This window comes from Ambystoma mexicanum, chromosome 6q (genome assembly GCF_040938575.1).
Source record: "Ambystoma mexicanum isolate Mex_15411 chromosome 6q, UKY_AmexF1_1, whole genome shotgun sequence".
Classification (NCBI taxonomy): Eukaryota; Metazoa; Chordata; class Amphibia; order Caudata; family Ambystomatidae; genus Ambystoma; species Ambystoma mexicanum.
Window position 1 is genome coordinate 690,063,672 of NC_090937.1, and position 21,590 is coordinate 690,085,261.

Here is a 21,590-nt window from a genome sequence, read left to right on the forward strand (position 1 = left end):
AACAGTTCAGCAATGTGAGAGGACACAAAATGGGCAATAGGCTTGATTAGCTGGGGAGCAAGGGAGTCTAATGGGACACAAGAGGGTTTAGACTTCATCAGTAGAGATAGGACTTATTCAGTATCAGTGTGACTAAAGTGGAAGATGGGTAAGAGGATGATAGTAGCGTGGGCTGAGTATAGAATATAGGAGGAGGGAGTGTGAGGAAGGTTGTAAGAGAGGCTCTAATTTTGGAAATCTTTGCAGTAAAGTATTCAACTAGGTTGTTAGCTGTAAGAGTGGAGTTCATAATCATAGACTTAAGGTGAGTGAGGAATGGGTTTAGAGTGCCCTGTGGCTGGCAAGGATGCTTGGAGTGAGAGTCAATGAGGGTGAAGTAGAATTCACTTTTTGTGCCGTCAAGAGAGTTCACGGCAGAGAGGTAGAGTTGCAGGTCCTCATGCGAGTGAGTACGCCATCATTTGTGCCGCAGCCGACGCATGGCTGTGCAGAGACAGCGTGTTATTGGGGTAAATCATGGTTGAGAATGGTGAGACTTAGGGGTGAAAGTTAGCGGGCAGTGAGAGAAGAATGAGTCATATAATAGGGATTGAAAGCTAGAGAAGGAAGTGATAGTGGAAGAGGAATCAGGTATGAAGTAGGAGAGTGAGAACTGTAGGTCAGAGAAAAAGGAAGGAATGGCAGAAGGTTTACATTTCCCTTTATTAACAGCTAAGGCAAGTAGTGAGGAGATGTCAGAGGGTGGAAACGAGATGGTGGTGGAAACAATGGAGTAATCAGGTAGGAATGGTGTGACAGTAGTATTAGGGACTGAGAGAGAGAAAGATATGAATAAAAGATCCAAAGAGTTACCACTGGTGTTGGGTTGTTTGATTATGGATATACTGCAGAGCATGTTACTAAGTAAAGACTGAAGTTCACCTTTCTGAGAAGTGGTTGGAGAGGGAAGGTTAAAGTCACCTAGAGAATGAGATTATGTTTAGTGGAAAGAGAATCAAGGAGTTGACCAATTTCACCAAATAATGGTCCAGTGGGGCCAGGAGTGTGATAAATGGAGATGATGTGAACCAAGTGAAGTGAAGCATTCGTAGAGATGGTGAATTCAGAAGAGGTAGTAGAGGACATGCATTGGAGATTTGTGAGGCGATGAAGCGGGAAGAGAGTAGGTGTCTTACTCCTATACCTCTGCCAGTCAGACGAGGAGAGTGAAGAAGGATAGTTTGGAGTCATGTAGGGCCACAAGGGTGGCAGTGTCAGATGGAGAAATCCAGGTTTCAGTGATAGCAAGGAGATCTAGGGGAGGAGAGATGCAGTGAATGTATTCAGTGACAAAGGACGTTTTGTTGTAGTATACAGACTGAGCATTCCAGAATACAATGTTTAGTTGATGCGATAAGGAAGTGTAGAGAAGTTGGGTCTCGGAGAAAGAGAGGTGAGGTGGGTAGATTTAAGGGGAGGTATGGTTTACTCGTCTGCTTTATTTGTTGGAAGTAGGAGGTGCAAGAGAGATGGAGTAGTGGGAGTTTCGAGATATGCACTTTGATAGGGAAAGGAAAGGAGGAAGTTGTAGCATGATAGGAGAAAGTGTAGGGAGAGGTGAGGAGGAGGAACAGCAGGAGAAAATGCAGTATAAGTGAGTAACACAGTGAGGAGAGACAACAATGTGACTAACATGCTAGGGGTACTCTGGGTATGCCGATGAAGCATGTAGGAAGGCAAAAGCAAAGGTTCTTCGGTGAAGAGGCTCTTAACCGGGATGCCCCGGCTGGATACCCCATTGGGTTCAGATAAGATATCACACACTCTTGTCACCTGATCACCTAGTCAATCAGTGGTTGATCTGCGTGATTTTTTTCCCTGGTGTTGCTGTGATGAGATTTCTTCTTGTTTGGGGTTCCCAGAGAGTCTCGTGTGGCCTGTAGCTGGAAGTTGGGTCTAATTAAGATTGCTACAGGAAGTGATGTAGACAGGAACTGATGTTACTGACAGGAAGTGATGTCAACAACATTTCCCCCTGAGAAATGGACAAGCCACCAAATGTTCAACCATACAGGCTTGAATGGCAGCCAACCACCTCTGCCTTAACAGCCATAACACGGAAATCTTAATTGTCGGCCTTCCAAATGCCCTGAGGTTAATGGACAAACAGTACTCGTCATTTAAAATCAACAATTGCACTATTCCCGTCTCTTCATCAATGAAATCTTAGGAGTCTACCTGGATGCTTCACTTACCATGTCCAGGCAAGTAAGTGCTATTGCCTCCTCAGCAGCCTACTCTTCCAAGGACCTTAATGCAGCCAGACCTTTCCTCACCAAAAGAAACTGTCTCACAATCGCCCGTGCCATCAATGGCTAGAAGATTGATTACTGTAATGTCCTTTTCACAGGCACCTCAGCAAGAAACATAAACAGACTACAGTGGTCCAAAACAACGCCTTGAGAGCAGCACTCCACATCCCGAAAAGAGAACATATCACAAGACCTAGAAGAGAAGCACACTGGCTGCCCATCCAGGAGCGCATTAGATTTAAAGCTCTTTCCATCACGCACAAATGTCTATCAAACCCAGCTCCCCCATACCTCACACACAGAATCAACAAGGCGAGCTCCTCCAGACCCACCACGTCACCATACACCGATCGCCTAGTCGTGCCCAAAATCAAACGAAGCTCAGCAGGAGGTTCAAGCTTCCCCTACCTTGCTGCAAAACTGTGGAATAATCTCCCGCCACCCTCAGAGCTGAGAAATCTTACTGGATCTTTCGCAGAGCTCTCAAGACCTAGCTTTTCTCCCAACATACCACACAGCCTTTAGTACTGTAAATATCATCAGCATTCCCCTCAACAACATGCCTGTTACTACTTTCTCTTCTATGCAACTGTTCTTTTTTTCCCGTATTATGGATGTAATCTGCTAACTGTATGACAAAGTATGCTTCCTGACTTGTACTGCCAACAGCACCTCAATGCCTCAGACTGTTTGTGCGCTATATAAATTAAATAAATAAATACATAATGTTGAGCAGTGACCATGTAGTATTCTTCAATGCCCAGTTAGATGAGGGCCCGAGATTGGCCATTCTTGTAAAAGATGCTGGTGGTCAGATTATACCTTTCTAGTGTGAATTTCTGTACCTAATATAAAACATGACATCTGTATTAAAGCATAATATGTACTCGGTGTCAGACCTAGGCATACAATTGACAAAAGGACCAATGCAGAGTGTCACACAGTCGCAAACTGTAATTAATTCCTTTTGTGACAGACTGAGTAGTACTCAAGGGGGAGTTCTTCATTAAAATGTATTGCAAATTGCGCATTTTAAAGAATATTTGGTCATTAACCCGGTCAAAACCTCTAGCTGCATAGAGAAGTAAGTCAGCTAAGTGGCCCACTTTGACCAAAAACCTGGCCACCACTGTTGAGCATGCACCTTGAGCCTTGCCCTAAAGCCCTGCAGGCCATTCCGAACCTGCATGTACTCGTGAAATAAAATGTTTTTTACGGTCCCTTCCATGTACTGTAAGCATTTTACTGATCAGCTCATTAGAATTGCCAAATGTAATTCTATTGCCATACATATTAGATGTGCTCACCAATGTCATGGAACAGTGATTGTATGCAAAATGTTTACGTTTCTTACACTGCGCTTTTACGCTATTGTTTGATTGTCAGAAGTGTGACACACTAGCTTTACCAAGTAATAATATGGAGGTTAAAATAAACAATGGCGAATAATGCTCTTTTCCATTTGCCCATGTTGAGGATTTCACTTCAGTCTATTGAATGTTCTGGTTTAATCATTCCATACGCAGTCTTCTAACTATAGGATTGTGTCTCCTTCTAGACAGAGCTATTTGTACACATATTCAAGGATCAGCTGGTGAGCAGTGCCCTTTTAGCACTTTACACAGCGGGCCCTGGTTGTGGTCACAATAACTCCATTGAGCCCAAGAGCAATGCATTGGAAAACGAGACCTCACATGAAGACCAGCTGTCGCCGATCACAAGGCAAGACTCCATCCCTCACCATTCAGAGTACGATGAAGAAGAGTGGGTAAGCAGCACCTCCTAGGAGCTCCTAGCATTAGGACAAGCCGTAGCAAAGCTAATTGGTTGAATGGATGGATGGATGAGTCTGATTTTGTAGCTGAAGGATGAAAGGGTGAGTTGATGAGCATGATTGTTTAGATGGATCATTGATGTCATTGTGTGAATAGATGGGATTAGGTGTAAGCGTGGGTGTATTTTGCTGCACAGGACAGCGCCATAGGTCTCCCTGTGATATATTGGAGATGGGCTGAATTTAAATGCACAATTGCTTAAAGGAAATGTCATTGTTACGATAATGATTCAAAGCTTTCCCGTGTTCATATTGATTAGCTTTCATGCATTACCTGGTCAATTTACAATGGTGATGGCTGTTAAACTCACAAAAATCTTTGACACAAAATTTCTCTGAAATGAAAGCAACTATAGTGATAATTTGTCATGTGCTTGCCATTATAGCTATGCAGCACAGTGGACATACACAACAGCTGTCATGTAAGTATAATCGATCTACAATTCTGTAACAGTTTTGCCGGTGCTGTAAAGGTGCTGGTAGAACTGCTGGTAATTCCAGCACCGGCACTTTTACTGCACTGGCAAAACACAGGTTTGCTGGTGTGGGCACTGATTTACCTCCAGTGAACAGCTGGAGGTAAATCTTGCCCCTACTGGAAAAAAATGGCATAATTACTGGCACCGGTAATTCCGGTGCTTGTAATTCGGGCAATCCCTCCATGGAATGGGGATTTAACAGCATTTCAGCTATTTGGAATATGCCAGTAATTCTGCCATTCCAAGTGCAGGAAACGGTATAAAAAATTTTCCTCACAGTTTTACGATAATTCCTGCAGTATACCGGCAAAACTGCCTTACCATTTCTGCCACCCGATATCCCGGTATTAATGGGATAATTGGTAAATTCCAATTCCATGGAGTCCCACAGCATCCCATGGGATGGGATTGTTGGAATTACCGGCACCCATAGTACCAGTGCTGGTCATTCTGGCATTTATTTGGCGGTAGGGGCCAGATCTACCGGCAGGTGCCACCTGCCGATAGATCTGTGCACCCCACTGGCAAACCTGTGTTTCCCCGGTCCGGAATAAATGCTGGTGCCAGAATTACCCACATTTTTTCCAGACCGTGAAACTCCTAATGATCCCCACTGTGTCTATTCTCTATGTATGGATGTTAATACATTGGGCAAGGGCATTGCCAAAGCATTTTACAGACCAGCTCATTTGATTTGCCAAATCTAATTCTACTATTGCCGTACATGTTAGATGTCCATATTAGATAGCAACCATTTTAATCAGAACAACAGATGTGAGACTTTATAAACTAAAAAAAGTACTTTTGCAAAATGGTGAACTCAAATTAAGGCTAAGAACTGGACAGACAAGATTAGCAACAACATAGAGTACAGTTAAATTTGGCTGGGGATATTTATTTTATTTGTTTATATTGTACCGAAAACCCATAGGCATCAGGGCACACACGGACACTAGAGTAAAAACATAAAGGACAGGTGAAGAGAGAAAGATGGAAAAGGAAAAACCTGAAGGAGTCTTAGTTCTATGCCTATCCTAAAAAGCAAGGTTTTTAGAGATTTACAGAAGAGCGTCAGGTTTACTTCCTGTCGTAGTTCCACAGGTAAAGAGTTCCCGGAACGTGCCGCCATGATAGGAGAGGAACTGCCTAAGCTGTTTGTCTGTTTACATCTGGGGCAAGAGGCAAGGGCCAGGTTACCTGAGCATAAGGATCTTTTAGGTTCGTAAATTACCAGTCAGGGTTTCATGTAAGTTGGGGCTTTCCCGTAGAGTCATCTGTGGACCAGTATGGCAGTCTTGAAATGGATATGGGCTGCAACAGGGAGCCAGTGCATGGCTTGTCTACTGGAGGAGAAGTGTTCTCTCTGAGAGATCCCTTTTATAAGTTGAAGTTTAGGGCGGCATCCTTTGTTGGTGCCAATCAAGAGGGCATTACAGTAGTCTATTTGTATTTGATTGAATTTATAAAGCGCCTTTCGCCAATGGCACTGAACAATTAAAGAGTATCCAAAAAAACGGTGAAAATCAAGGCAGTACAAATTGAGCATAAGTAGAAGTTAAATTAGCAGAGAGTGGAGGCAAGAACTCAGGAAACAAGAGACAATAGAAGGTAGAGTTAAGGTTTGTTTGGAAGATGGGAAGAGATGGGGAGAAGCGAAGTGAGAGAGGAAGAGCGTTCCAATGTTTAGGAGCCAGAAGAGAAAAGGAGAGGAAATGAGATGAGGCGCAGGGAGGCAAAGGAACAGTTAAGAGAAATAGATTCTGCCACCCTAAGATGCGCGAGGGCACATAGAACGAGAGTAGGATAGAGAGATAGAGCGGGGTAGGCCATGAGTGCGTTTGAAAACAATTGAAAGAAATTGATACAGAAGACGCAATTTGAAAGGAATTAATGAAATTGAGAGCCATGTGGGTGTGAGTGGAGACTGAGGGGATAAGGAGAAAAGTAGACGGTCAGAAAAATTGTAGATAGAGCGAAAAGGAAGAAGGTGGGAGACCAAGCAATAAAGATGAACAATAGTCAATGCGGGAAAGGACAAGAGAAAAGCAAAGGAGTTTGAGGGGATTGGGTCCTCCAACGTATTCCATATCTATGACAGTAATCACCACAGCTGTGCTGCTTCGGAAAATCTTTCTGCGTCTGTGTCCTGCGTCGATGACGTCGATACGCCGTCCTCGAGGACCTCCTCCAACGGCCCCAGATGGTATAAGTAGGATGTCCGACGCCCGTAGCCTCAGTTCCGTTTTTTCCACGAACGTGTTCCCTTCGGAGATCTCAGTGCGCCTCGACTCTTTGGGGTTTCTATTCTTTCGGTTCTTCGAACCTGTTCATTTGTGAAGTATTGTCGGGATGTCTTCCTCTTCTTCCACCCCACGTCCGGGCTTCAAGAAGTGTGGGGACTGCGGGTCCAAGATGTCAGTGACGGACTCGCACAACGACTGCCTCTGGTGCCTCGGGGAGGCCCACGACACGGATGATTGTGTCGACTGCCAGTCGCTTATGTCCATGGCCTTGCGGGAACGTAAGAAGAAGCTGTCGGTCGGTAAGGTGTCCAACCCCCGGAAGGCGAGGTCCACTGGGCTTTCGACAGACGATTCGAGGGGCGACTCTCCGCATCATAGTCGTAAGCCTAGGTGGTCTCGGTCCCGGAGTGGGTCCCGCCAATCCTCTGCCTCTTCGAGGCACTCCCTGGAGCGCCGTCATCGGTCGCCTTCCCCGTCCTCATCCGAGGACTCTGCCCGTCGGCGGATTTCTTATCCCACCAAGCGTTCCTCTCTGGAGGAATGGGCTTCCTTCGGAAAGAAAATGTTGGCGATTCTTGAATCGCAGGGCTCCGGTCCATCCGTGCCTCCGAGAGGGGTCGGTCATGACCGTACTGGAGACACCTCTCATACGCCTTCGGGCTCGGGTGGTCGGCACGATTCACGGGAGAGGTCCCGCTCGGACAAGTGGAATCGTTCCAGTCATGCCTGTTCCAGGTCCCGGTCCTCGATGCGCTCGTGCCCCTGTGAAGTCTTCGAAGAAGGCGTTGACGCCGGTGGCGCCGAGGTCGTCGACGGACTCTCTCGAGGCTCCGCCTCTGAGGAAGTCGTCGACGCCATTTGCGCCCAGGCTGTCGAAGGACACGCTTGGGGCTCCACCCTCGAGGCCTGTGTCGAAGCCGTCGATGTTGTCGGCGCCGCGCTCAACGTCGTTTCACTCGATGCCTTTCGAGGCTGTGGTGTCGGAGGTACCCCGTGGCATGGGGGAACCCCCTAGAAAGGTTCTGGCCAAGGCAAAACATGTCTTTCTCCTGTATTCTTTGCGAGGTGGAGGAGGGTTCTGAAGATGGGTTGGTTCCGGACACGGTGCCAGATGAGATTCTTTCTGGTCATAGCCATATTGAGGACTTGCGTCAGTCACTGCATGGCGCCAGTGGTCTGGACATCTCTCCGGAGGTTGAATTCTGTAGGCCTGAGCCTGGCACCCATGGCGAGTCATCGTACCAGTGCCTTATGTCGAGGGTCATGGACTACTTGGGGTGGTCGGTGCCCCCAGTTGATTTTGTGAAAGATGACCTGACTGATATCCTCGACCAAGGTCCACCCACTGACCCAGTACTGCCATTCCATATGGCTCTGCAAAGAAGGGTGGCAGCGGCTTGGACTGCTCCGGAGAGTCTCCCGGCAGTGGGTAAGTCTTTGCCGCGAAAATACCGCCCAGCCAGTAGTGACCCCTGCTGCTTGACCACGCACCCCACTCCGGAGAGTTTGGTGGTGCAGGCGGCTATGGCCCCAGCTAAGCCGGCGTCGTATCCTAACATCCCTCCTGATAGGGACGACAAGCGTTTTGATGGCTGGCCGAAGAAAGTGTTTTCCTCAGGGGTTATGGCTCTTCAGGCGGCCAACTCCGTATGTGCCTTGTCACGTTTCACACACACACTGTGGAACTGTATTTCCTTAGCGGCTGAACATATTCCCGAAGGGGACGAACAGGATGGTTTTCTTGCTATTATTCAGGATGGCAAGGATGCCATGTGTGAGTCAGTTCTGTCGGGTTTGGACATGGCAGACTGTGTCAGCCGGTCCATGGCGGTGAGCACCGTAATACGCAGATTTGCGTGGTTGAGGAACTCAGGGTTTGCTCCTGATGTTCAAGCCAGGCTCCTCAACATGCCCTTTGATGGTGAACATCTTTTTGGCAGCAAGGATGACGAGAGTCTTGAGAGGTTGCAGACCTCCAAAGCTGCAGCGAAGTCATTGGGCGCTGCAGTTCACCAAGCCTCTGCCTTTTCGTCCTAGGGGACAGCAGTGGAGGGAGGTTCCCTTCGTTATTACTCATCCTTTAGTAAAGCGAGAGGAGCTGCAAGTCAAAGGGGCAACCGTAAGAGTGCCAGAGGTGGAAAACAAGGTACTCGAGGTGCCAAGGCCGCGCGTGCAGTTGCCTCTTTGCCCTTAGGCAACGCCGCAGCTGCTGCTGCTCAGTCATGAGGCCCATGCCTCACCGGTTGGGGGAAGGCTTGCGCAACATCTTGTAGGAAGGGCAAGTTCAAGATGGTTACTCTCTCTCAAGTCCTCCAGGCCCTTCAACTTCAGGACTGGTTGGTGTCTCTTGACCTCAAGGACGCTTATTTTCATGTGCCAATCCATCCCAAGCACAAGAAGTACCTGAGGTTTGCGGTTGGCGACTCGCACTTTCAGTTTCGGGTCCTGCCGTTCGGATTGACCTCTGCCCCGAGGGTCTTCACCAAGCTCATGGTAGTGGTGGCAGCGCATCTCAGGAAAGGGGGGAATTCACATCTACCCCTATATGGACGATTGGTTTATCAGGGCGCGCTCTCCCGAGCAAGTCCTGGATCATCTGTCCATCACCTGCCACTCCCTCTGCAAGCTGGGCTTCTCCCTCAACTTAAAGAAGTCCCACTTGACGCCAACTCAGAGGCTCCAGTACATCGGGGCAGTGCTCGACACGTCCCTGGGGCAGTGTTTTCCTCCCTAGGTGAGGGCTCATCACATTCAGCAGATGGTGCACAAGTTCCAACATGCCCAGAGTCTCCCTGCGTTCGAGTTCTTGAGATTGCTCGGCCTCATGGCATCCTGTATTCTTCTGGTGCCAGAGGCCAGGTTGCGGATGAGATCTTTGCAATGGGCACTCAAGCTCCACTGGTCTCAGTCCTCCGGCAGGATGTCGGACCCTGTTCAGGTGCCGCCCTCGGTCGCCCAGGACCTTCTGTGGTGGGCCGTCGAAGGCAATCTGATGAAGGAGGCTCCATTTTGGCTACCCTGGCCGGAGGTGACGATCGTGATGGACGCATCCTTCACGGGAGGGGGAGCTCATGCCAACGAGTTGACAGTGGTCGTTGGTCTCCGTCGGAGTCCAGACTCCATATCAATCTGTTGGAGCCCTGCAGGCTTTTCTGCCGACTGTGCGAGGAAAGAATGTCCTGATTCTGACAGACAACACAGTGGCCATGCACTACCTCAACAAAAAGGGGTGGGCAGGGTCACTTCCTCTGTGCAGGGAGGCGATGCAGCTCTGGTTCTGGGCCATCCAGCAGGAAATTGCGATCTCAGCAGTTCATCTGGCCGGAGATGAAAATGTGACGGCGGACGCTAATAGCAGGCAGAGCGCGATCTCTCACGAGTGGGAGCTGGCTCAGGAGATTCTCCTGGAGATCTTCACCCTCTGGGGGAGCCCTCAAGTGGATCTCTTCGCCTCCAGTGTCAACCGGAAGTGCGAAAGGTTCTACTCGCAGGAATTTCCTCCAAGAGGAGCCTTAGGAGACGCGTTTGTGGTGGAGTGGTCCTTCCCACTGCTGCACGCATTTCCTCCAGTCCCCGTCATTCCGCAAGTGCTGCAGAGGTTATGGAGGTTCGGTTCCCGGATGATCCTCATTGCTCCGGCATGGGCCCGGAGAACGTGCTAGCCTGACCTTCTCGACTTGTCCATCTGCCCTCCACGTCGTCTTCCCTACCGAGACGATCTGCTCTCATGGGAGGAGGGTCAGGTTCTCCATCCAGAGGTCAGGTCCCTCAACCTTCACGCTTGGCTTCTGAAAGGTTGAGGTACAAGGATTGGGACCTCCCTGAAGACGTGATGGAGGTGTTGCTTTCGGCCAGACGGCCGGCGACTAAGTCCCTGTACCGTTGCCGATGGAGAAAGTTCTGCGACTGGTGCAGGGTTCAGAATGTGGATCCTTTTTCATGTGGCATTCCTGTGGTTCTGTCTTTTTTTGCTTTCATTGACCCACAGGGGCCTACAAGTGGGTACTGTTAAATGTTACCTGGTGGCGCTGTCTATATTTAAACGCTCGTCTGAGGAGTGTTCCTATTTCAAAATTCCTTTAATTTCTCAGTTTCTGAAAGGGCTCACTAATGTGTTCCCTCCGCCACCTTTCCAGGTGCCCGGTTGGGATCTGAACCTTGTTCTCAAGTTTCTAATGGGTGCTCCCTTTGAGCCTTTGCATTCTTGTCCTTTGAGAGTGTTAACCCTGAAAACTGTGTTTTTAGTTGCAGTCACTTCCGCTCGCAGAGTGAGTGAGTTACAGGCACTTTCAGTTAAGCCACCCTTCACTATGTTTCATAAGGACAGGGTTGTCCTTAGAGTTCGTCCTTCCTTTCTTCCGAAGGTGGTGTCGGAATTCCATTTAAGCCAGAAGGTTGTTCTTCCGGCATTTTATCCTCCTCCTCATCCTGGTAAGGAGGAGGAGAGGCTCCATAGGCTGGATCCTAGGAGAGCTTTAAGCTTATACATTTCACACATGTCCCGGGTCAGAGTGGACGATCAACTCTTTATTGGTTACGCTGGAAGGCGTTTGTGACAAGCTGTTACTAAGCAGACTTTGTCTCGATGGATCATCTTGGCCATTGCCGAATGTTACCGCTTGGTGGGTAAGGACCCTCCGTTAGGCATACGGGCCCATTCTACCAGGGGTATGGCTGCCTCTACTGCCCTGCAGAGGGGTGTGCCTATTCGTAACATCTGTGATGCAGCTACCTGGGCTTCGGTCCATACTTTTGTACGTCACTACTCCCTCGATTCTATCCGGGGGCAAGATCTGGCCTTTGGCAAGGCAGTCCTTTACTCTGCAATTTGATTGGGCATTCTAAATGTGTATATTCTAAATTCTTTTCCCACCTCCTTACGTTGGTACTGCTTTGGCAGTCTGTCATAGATATGGAATACGTCGGAGGACCCAATCCCCTCGAAGAACAAGTTACTCTCTTACCTGGCAACGTTCTTTCAATGGGATGGTCGACGACGTATTCCATATCACTCCCTCCCTGCCTACCCTGCTACAGAATTTCTTATGCGATTGCAGCTTACGTTTCTGCAAGGCTTTCTGTGGTCTTACTGGCAGAAGATTGGTGCCACACGTTCTGGGGAATAAAATACAACTGAGGCTACGGGCGTCGTGCATCCTACTTATAACATCTGGTGACGTCGGCCGACGGAGGAGGTCCTCGAGGACGGCGTACCGACGTCATCGATGCAGGACGCAGACGCCAAAAGATTTTCCGAAGCAGCACAGCTGTGGTGATTACTGTCATAGATATGGAATACGTCGTCGGACCATCCCATCGAAAGAACGTTACCAGGTAAGAGAGTAACTTGTTCTTTAGTAGCGTGAAAAGAAAAATGGGAACAAGCATAGCAAATGCTAAAAAGAACATAGCTACGGGAGCGGCCAATGGAGGAAATATGAAGGGACAAGGAAAGTGAAGGATCAGTAACGCCCAAGTTGCACGCTGAATGTGAAAAGGAAAGGAGAGGGAGAGTGCAGGTGGGAGAAATAGTAGAGGGGGAAAGAACAGAACCTCAGTTTTTGAGGGATTTAGATGTAAAAAATTGGAAGCCATCCAGCAATCCAGTTTGAAACAGTAGAGTGTAGAGTAGAATCAAAGGAGGAGAAGGAGAGAAAGATTTGGGTGTCATCGGCATATAAGTGAAAAGAGAGATGGAAGGAAGAGATGAGGGCAGGAAGGGGAGCAGTGTAAAGGGAGAAAAGAACAGGCCCGAGTACCGAGCTTTGAGGGACACCATAAAGAAGAGGAAGTGAGGGAGAAGAGCGTCCAGCTCAGGTAACAAAATAGGTAGGTCCATTGCAAAAGGTACGAGCGGAATATTGTGTAATCTAGACAATATGATGGCACGCGCTATAGTTGTGTAGTCTTCCTCTAAGATTAAAGGTTTTATGTTTTAAAGTAATCTGAGGTAGCATAGGCAATTTTTTGTAATCTGGTTCACATGTGCTTCAGCACTGAGAGAGGATTCTAGGTAGGTGCCTAAGGTTTTAACTTTCCCTAGTATGGGATATTGCTGCCCTTGATGTTAAAACTAGAGTAATTGCCATCCAATTTAACCCTGGCCTGTGTAGAGCCAAAGATCAACAGCTCAGTCTTCCACCTTTAAGACACATCCAATTAGTAGTCATCCAGTGTGCAATCATGTTGTATACATGTGAGCCGGGTCGGATTTGGGCATACAGTTGTCGCAGGCACCAATGATAAAGTGGCCCACTGTTGCAAATGGCAATTCATTCCATTTGTGATAGAATGTAGCCACATATCGAACTGATGAAAGTGGCCCACATGGGCCAAAGAAATGGCCCACTTTGACCATTTTTGGTTTGGGTGTTGCCCTATAGGCCATTCCGAGCCTACATGTGAGAGGTTAGCCATGTCTGTGTCATAATCTCCTTTGATATCCAGAATTAGCTGAGTATCGTCAGTGTAATTAATGAAGAAAACCCTGTTTCTGTGAGGAGATCGCAGAGTGGTCTAATAAAAATGTTGAATAATGTAGGAAATAGACCAGCTCCCTGGAGCAACCCATACAGGATGGGTGCTGGCTCTGAGATGACTTCACCCCAGCACAGGGTGGACTTACTGTGGGATAGAAACGACTGAACCCAATTGGCTGTTTCTTGTGAGCAGTTTCCTAGATCGGCCAGAGTGTTAGGGCATTCGTGATCTAAAAGATTGAAGGCTGTCGACAGGTCCAACAGGACTAACAGTCCTGTTTTTCCCTTATCCATGATCTATATCAAACCCGATACCATTATTATAACGGTTTGCACGTTACTTCGCGCACACGCCAAGCCAGAGATACGTGAACACTGTGAAGATTGGACACTGGTAGAGAGATTGTACTGTTGCAGTGAATCGTCCTGGCTACAGGCTGCACTGTTGCGCGCAAGTGAATAATGACACTAAACAACCAAAAACACAAACATAGCTCTAAATGCACACAAAGCTACAGCACACACATACACCTCTCTAAAACACACAGGCACCTGCTCCTCATCAATACACACACAGCACACACGCATATTTGGTGGCAGATTAGGAGGCGCGAGAAATGGGTGATACATTGAGGGACAAAAAAGGAACTCAGAGTTTACGGGGGTGCCACACTTGAAAGGGCACCGAGTGGAACAGCAAAGATGAAGAGTCAGCTCCCCCATTAGAGAAGGTGAATGAACTCTACCCGAGCGTTCATGGAGAAATGGCCTAGAAGCTGAGGAAAACAAGCATTGGCAAACCCAATAATGTTGGCGTGTGTATCTATTTATTCCATTATGTATTTGGGATGGGGGAAGGAATGACAGCGCAAATGGAAGGAATGACAGCGCAAGGGGGAGAAGGAATGGTGGTTCAAGGAGGAAGGAATTCCAGAGCAGGTGTGGGGCGTGGGGGGTGACAGACCAAGGGGAGAGGATTTACAGCGCTAGTAGGAAGGAATGCCGAATGCAAAGGGGGAATTTATGTGTTTGCTTTAACCCTTCATGCAAATTAAAACATACCAATACGATTAGTAGTGCCAATCTTCATATACTTAATGTGGCATGGATTTTTTTGCTTGGCATGAACGATAAAGCAAACATGATAAGATAGATTAGCCTACATTAAATGTGGGCCACTCTTGCCATGTACTGACACTCATCATGTCTGCTTTACCTGTGATGTACTATACTTTGGAACTCCTGTATTTGCTTTACCTGAAGATTCGTGGAGGAGAACCTGCCATTAGTCTGGCTGTTGCCTTTCCAGGTCTCATTAAGGTGCATGGTCATTGTTTTGAAAATAAAGGACTGCAGAATGTGCTTGTCCAGTGGCGGCTGTAATGTTATCTTCGTAGTATGTATTGTCAACCCCAAGAAAGTTAGCCATAGCAACAGAAAGCCGCATAAACACAATGCCATGCAGCACTACTACTATGGACAACACATGAATGTTCCAAGGAACAATGGGGGGAAACACATACTTTTAAAACCACGCAACACGGTAATGACACTCACTTAAGACAGCTCCAGTGGCCACTATGAAATGGTCCCAATCAGAACTGAGCTTTCAGCAGGATGCACTTTGCATGCTTGAGCAAGATGATGGGTCCCTTTAAATATGTACATGCAATAGACTGACGGAGAGCCTACAATTGGAACCGTGCCATCATTTGAAAATCAGTTTAAATATGTCCATCGAATTGCATATATTAACAATAGATTATCTGTTTAAAGGCATAGCAATCATTAGATACTATTTTACTGAGAGGGTGGGGGAAAAAGGTGTGGCATGGGGGATAACCCCCACAACAGAAAAAAAGGTTGACCAGGGTCCACTAGAAAGGCTCAACTAAATGTACGCCGACTAGACAGAGGTCGTTGCAAACACGTAGAACCATGGAAACGCCCTTGGTGGATAGACAATTGATTCCCCCATATGTAGAGAATGATCATTTAGTGGAGATTATCATGTGTGTTGAAAGGCACAGGATGATTCATGCTTTAAAACGTCATAATGGATTATGCCAGAACTGAAAAGCACTAGCCATGCATGCTTCCAGCAAGAGTGAGTGAATGACAGTATGAATAGCAAGGGAGCGAGTGAGAACATTTCTCAAGAACCCTTAACAAATCCAGTCAACTCCCCTCACTTATCATCTGAATCTGGGTGGAGCAGGTTGACCTCTTCATGCCTGATGCTCTCATAAAATGACCGCTATACACAGTTGGTTATGGAAGTTTCAAATTTACATTCAGGCAGATTGAATTATTGTGCTCAGATCAGATGTAACACATATCTATCGTTTTGTTAGTGTGTGTACTCTTGGTACCTTGCCCCTTTGCATTAGGATGCATTTTGACTTTTTCCCCTGCATTGTGTTTTGGGCGATTTTAATATAATCTCGGGTTATGGGGAACATTTGGTGAGATAAAAAGATATTATGACATTTGATTTGTAAATATTTGAGTAAAGTTGTATCCCTGTTCTGCATACTGTTGGCCTTTTCTGGATCTCTGCATGCTATTGTTTTTTTGTGGATTTCAGAACAAGAGAATTTGATATTTTGATAAATGATTTGGGGTGCAGCGGAAGTGTTTTCCAGTGTGCAGTGTTTTTGCCCTTTCCATTGAGCAGAGGAGGAACAGCTGAACACAACCTGAGCCCAAATAAAGAACGTAGCGGAGTGCAGCAGGAGTGTTTCCTGAGTGTTTTCCAGTATGCAGTGTTTTGACTCTTTCCATTGAGCAGAGGAGGAGCAGCTGAACAAAACCTGAGCCCAATTGCAGAGCCTAGTGAAGTGCAGCAGGGGTATTTACGGTGTTTCCCGTGCCCCCCCTGCTCGTCCCTGCAAAGATCTACTAGAGGACTCGGAGAGGTGGTTGGGTAAGCCTTAAGCGCAAGTTATAGAGAATGAGCAGGATTCAGTAAAGTGTGTCCTGCAGAGAACAAGAAGACAAGTCAGACTACAGTTCTTTGCTTCTTCCTCTGGTTAAAGAGCTGTGGAACTTTGTAAGGGCGTGGAAGGTAACTGCTTAGCCGCTTCCCTGGTCCTGCCACCACTCAGAAGTGCACCCTTAGTACTCTGCGAGGATGAGGGCAGCGCAGGGCATTTCGACACTGCATGCGACCTCTGGCCTGTGGTTGAAGCGGGCACAGAGCCCTCTACACCTGCCAGAGGCGATGGAGACAGTGACACAGGAGAGGGAGAAGAGAGAAGCCCAGGACTATGAAGTTGAAGTTCAAGCACAGCTAATGGCAAGCCCAGCGGGATACAGGCGATTAATCATCCAGATTTGGTGGTGATACCGAGCATACCCCCAATTGGAAACACATGAGAGTAGCCAAAGCCAACTAACGATGACCTGATAGAAGTAGCCACATCTCAGAGTGTGGTCTCCTTGTTCCCAACACCCCTGAATTCCAACTTGATGACGGAATTAAACACCGGAAAGGCACAAGCAGTATCCAACCTGCAGATAAGTGGGGCTTCAACTCTGCAATTGCCAGCCATATCCCAAATGGGAATCCCTGCAAGATGGCCTATGGATCAACTGCAAAAGGAACCCCAACATGTGGGCAAGTTCAGGTGCTCTAAATTAGAATTGAGTGGCGAGGTTATCCTGCGATATAGCGGACATTTCGAACCAGCTCAAAAACAGTGGAGCTGCTGCTCGTAAGAAAACAGAATTAACTTACCAATCGAGGGCAGGGAATGAGATCTGGGACATTCCTCAGAAAAAGAGTTGACTCAACGGAGCTGCCGATAGTTATTAACACTGTCAATTTTACTCTTCTCACCCCCTTAGAAGTCACTTTGGTGAGAGTGAACTATGAAGAAGCAAAGGGGAGAATAACAACAGGCTCTGAAACATCATCGTCAGAGGACTCCTATGTTGCAAGCAAATCAGCAAGAACAAGAAGAGCTGTTAGGACGCAACAAAATGGAGATAGCAGAGTTGGCGCCGGCAACTGAAAGAGAAACATAGACTTACAAATGCAAACGAGTCTGATGTCGGCCCCAACGATAACGTTATCCCCATTTCTAAAATTATATGAGTCCATAAACGATAATTACAAGGATCAGGCGGCGCTGACAGCTATGATGCATTCAAAATGTATCTATATAGAATTATTTATAAAATCTATGTAAAATAGACAGGAGTGTGTGAGCGAAGGGGAGACTGAGGCTCATACGTTACTGTGAGACCTTCTAAAAGAGATGCATGCGGATAAAAACTACTATCTGGCATAAAAAGAGAAGCTCTGAAGTATGCTGAGGCCAAGCAAGCAAGAAACAGATACACGAGTGTCAGACATCCAAGACCTAGACTTGCGCACGTCCAATGTGAATACCAAGACGATTCTAATTAATACAGAGGAGAGAGACCCAAATGAAATCCTGAGTAGTCAATGCGCAGAAGATTGGGGAGCAGTTATTATTGATAAAATGTCCTCGAAGTGAGGAAAGGGGCTCTAGTAAAGGTCCCTAATGAGATTGGAACTGCGACTAATGTGGCGTTTAATCACGCAAGGGTGTTGGCGGCCCAACTTGAAGGAGAAGTGGTGGAACTATTTGAAGAGGAGAGAATAAGCACATGTAACCCCTCCCAAGATGGTAACAACTTTTACATTTTCTAGACTCGACGGAACAAAAAACAATACAAATGCGCAGATAAAAAAAATGAAAAAACATGCCAAAGGCAAGAAATTTAAAATCTAACTACTCTAGAAAAGGTCTGCGTACCTTGACAGTAAACAAATATAGTGGACGAGAGGCCAAATAAGAAAAGGGGGGCAAACTGTTCAGATCATAACCAAAAAGCAAATGTTCCTCTAAAAGAAGAAGTAGGAGAATCAATGACTACCTCAGTGGAAATTGACATTATGAATATCTCTGTGCATGTATGTATGAAGATGAAGTTCAAGTGGTTAATGAAGGCCAGAATCTATTCCCCACTAAGAAAGTAAGCTCTACAATGCGACCTCACCAAACAAACAGTGAAGTTGTGGGCGCCTTATGGGAAAGTCCAAGGATACCAGACGAAAATTGGAGTTTCTGATGGCAGAAAAACACCTGCGGGTGGACATCGCGACCAGAAGAGTCAATCGACAGTTAAGAGAGGAGGAAAAGCTGCTTGGAATAACTCTGGATACAGATGCACAGATGTTTTGCAATCTAGAGAAAATTGATATGATGGGGGAAAAGCAGGCGAACAGCCAACCTGTCTGAAACTAAAATAACACCTCTAACGCCAAGTGTGGACAGAGTGAAATCAAATGAAGGAAATCTAATACTGGAGAGAATGCTATCGATGGAGGACGGTCTGATTTTGAACCGAAAGAATGTGTTGCGTCTTTTCGACCACATATCAAAATTAAGGGCCACAGAATCTATTGGTATTGCAGTAGTTGAATTCATAAATGAAAAACAGCATGACCAGGTGCACTTACATATAGGATCAACTCTCATTCGTAACCTACTGCTGGACGCTGCCGCGTCTTTACACCCGCTGGACTTCACTATAGCAGAGCAAAGTGATAAGACACTTAGGACAGAAAAAAACAGGGACGTGGCAAAAACAACAAAAAATAAATGGAGTCAGATGGGGCAAGACAGCAGATTAATAGATAAGGTAAATTGTCCTCTTGTACGGTATGAGAACGTACCCTCAGTAGATAAGTTGATGATGCAGGGACTCAGGAACCCCCTAAAGGTAACATTTAGCTCCAAAAGTAATGCTAAAGGAACGATTATAGAAGAAAGAAAAGAGCAATCGGACATGGAGAAGGTGGAATCATGGGACTGGTTGGCAGGCGCATTGACAACGCGCAAAAAGAATATGTAATGCCAAGATCTGGTACGAGAGGAATGTGTTACTATGAGATCGTGGAACACTAGGGAGTTTGTACATCTGTTTAACAAGGCTAATGATGTTGTTGGAAACTTTGACATTCTAGGCCTCCAGGAAACCTTGTATGGTTTTAGTGTACATTTGAATTGTGCATAAAATGGTTTGAGGGGTAGATTATCGACAGCGTTATTAACCCTTGTAAAGTCAGGGATTGGTTTGAAGGTAGTGGAAGAAGTGAACCCTAATCCATATATGCAAACAGTGATAATTGAAGTGAAGTCTGCAAAGAGTGCTGGGGGAAACGTATTAGTGATTATTAACTTGTATTGGAACCCTGTGGAATGGGAGAAAACCAGCTTTGTAGACTGTGTGATGTCTCTGATTGACATCTTCAATATATTGTTGCCTGAACCATGGATTATATTATGTTTTGATGTGAACATTGACTGCCTGGCATTCAAGCAGAGAGAGGGCTCAGGAAGGTTAATGGCAGGGGAAGAAAGCCAGAGCTGCCACTTAGGTAAGGGAAATCCGAGGATTAAACTTTCTAATATTGAATGGTAATAAAACTGGGGACATACTGGGGGCACCCACATGGCACAGAGGCAGGGGAGTTGCTAGGGGGGGGGGCTAAGGGGGCTATAGCCCCTGATCTTTTGGTTGTAGCCCCGGATAGAATCACAGGAGCTACAGCCAAAAGACTAGCTAGCCCCCAGTCCCAACAGTTCCGACATCAGCGTAGCCCCGGGTCTTTGCCAGACCTAGCAACTCCCCTGCACAGAGGACTCCAGAAGTCGACACATGATTATTTTTTGTTTTCCCAAAATGTTGGCCATTTGGTAAGATCCTTCGAGGTAATTCCAACCATTAGGAGCGATCATGATGTATTGAAAGCGATGAAGAGCCAAGAGAGGTGGGTAACGAGTTTGGAAGTGGAGCCCAGCCGTAATAGGCTGAGGTTAGGCACAGCAGAGGTACCTCAGCTGACAGAATGATATCTATCTGTGACAAGACATCAATCCAACGGGGCGGACTACACACACTTATTATTAGATTTTATTGAACATCGACCTGAAGGGTGTAATTCTGAGTTTTAAATGGAAACATACATATGATTAAGCCATCCAGGCCCAAAAGAAAAACCTACACGCGGATGTTAGGTAGATGCAAAGTCTCCCGCTCGTGAGTACAGCTCCCTGCCATGACAAAACATAGACAGCAATACAAGAACTGGCTGCTCTTGCATAGGATTATTGTACTGCAACATGATGCAGAAGCAATGCTTAGATTGCTAACAAATAACAATGCTAGGAGCTTGTGGCAGGCATTAAATGAAACAGGAAAGTCCCAACTAATGAACCAAAGCAATCAGGTGCCTGAGGATAAATGGGCGGATCACTACATAATACTTTTTGAGGGCCCTGATATTAATAAAGTAGATCTGCCCACAGAGGAAGAGGGGAAGGGCATTTCTTTTTGACAAAGAAGAGATAGTGTGTCTGATTAAGAAAGCAAGCAGCCCTCATGTCCCAGGACCGGATGGGCTGACAAACTGTATGCTGAGTGCGGCCCCGGAGTAATGTGCATGGTTTTGTTAAATTTTGTTTAGCAGGGTCACGAAGACTACAGCCATACTGGTCTTCAAGTGGGGTAATATAGCTGAACTGAAAAACTACCACTTATAGTCCTTCTTGACATCCTGGGAAAAACATTTGCCTCAATATTGTTGATGAAACTGCGAGAATTGGTGATGAGGTCCGCACAATACGACTGTCGGCAAACAGGTTTTGTCAATGAGGTTGGATGTAGCTTAAATCTGTTCTTGCTAAATTTACTGAAAATCCAAGCAATAAAGGAAGGGACTAAGCTATACATAGCCTTTATAGACCTAAAGCAGGCTTCTCACTGCATCAACCGCGATTTGTTATGGAGGAAGCTTCGGCAGTGGAATATCCCTAAAGACTTGGTTCTGGTAATTAGGGCACTCTATGGGGAAACAGCAGGCCAAGTGAGATTGAACAAGTTGGGACTCCTGTCTAGAAAGATTAACGGCTATAGGGGATTAAAGCAGGGGTGTCCTTTGGACCAAGCTCTGTTCAAGGTATTCATCTCGGACCTCAAAGAGGAAATGAATCTGCCTGATGCATTCCTGCTGAGGATGAACGGAACCCCGGTGGGATGGATCATGTATGCAGACAACTTGGTAATTCTTGACCAAACGCCAATTGGTTTTAAGAGGAAATTGAAAATCTTGCAGGATTATGTTGATCTTAATGGCTTGGAAATAAATGGAGCTACATCGGAAATGCTGGTGCTGCAGAAGCTTGTAGGTAGCAAAAAGAGTTTTTCAGTGGTCAGTGGGACAGGAG

At 46.5% G+C, this 21,590-nt stretch overlaps 1 protein-coding gene across 5 annotated transcripts in view; it reads left to right on the forward strand.

The window, feature by feature from the left end:
• INPP4B (inositol polyphosphate-4-phosphatase type II B) overlaps window positions 1–21,590 on the forward strand; it is a 3,177,224-nt gene that overhangs the window by 2,527,924 nt on the left and 627,710 nt on the right. For all 5 annotated transcript variants that reach the window (XM_069631181.1, XM_069631178.1, XM_069631177.1 and 2 more), the window contains one exon: window positions 3,850–4,059. In XM_069631181.1, coding sequence (XP_069487282.1) covers window positions 3,850–4,059 — 210 coding nt within the window. The remainder of the gene's footprint in view (window positions 1–3,849; window positions 4,060–21,590) is intronic.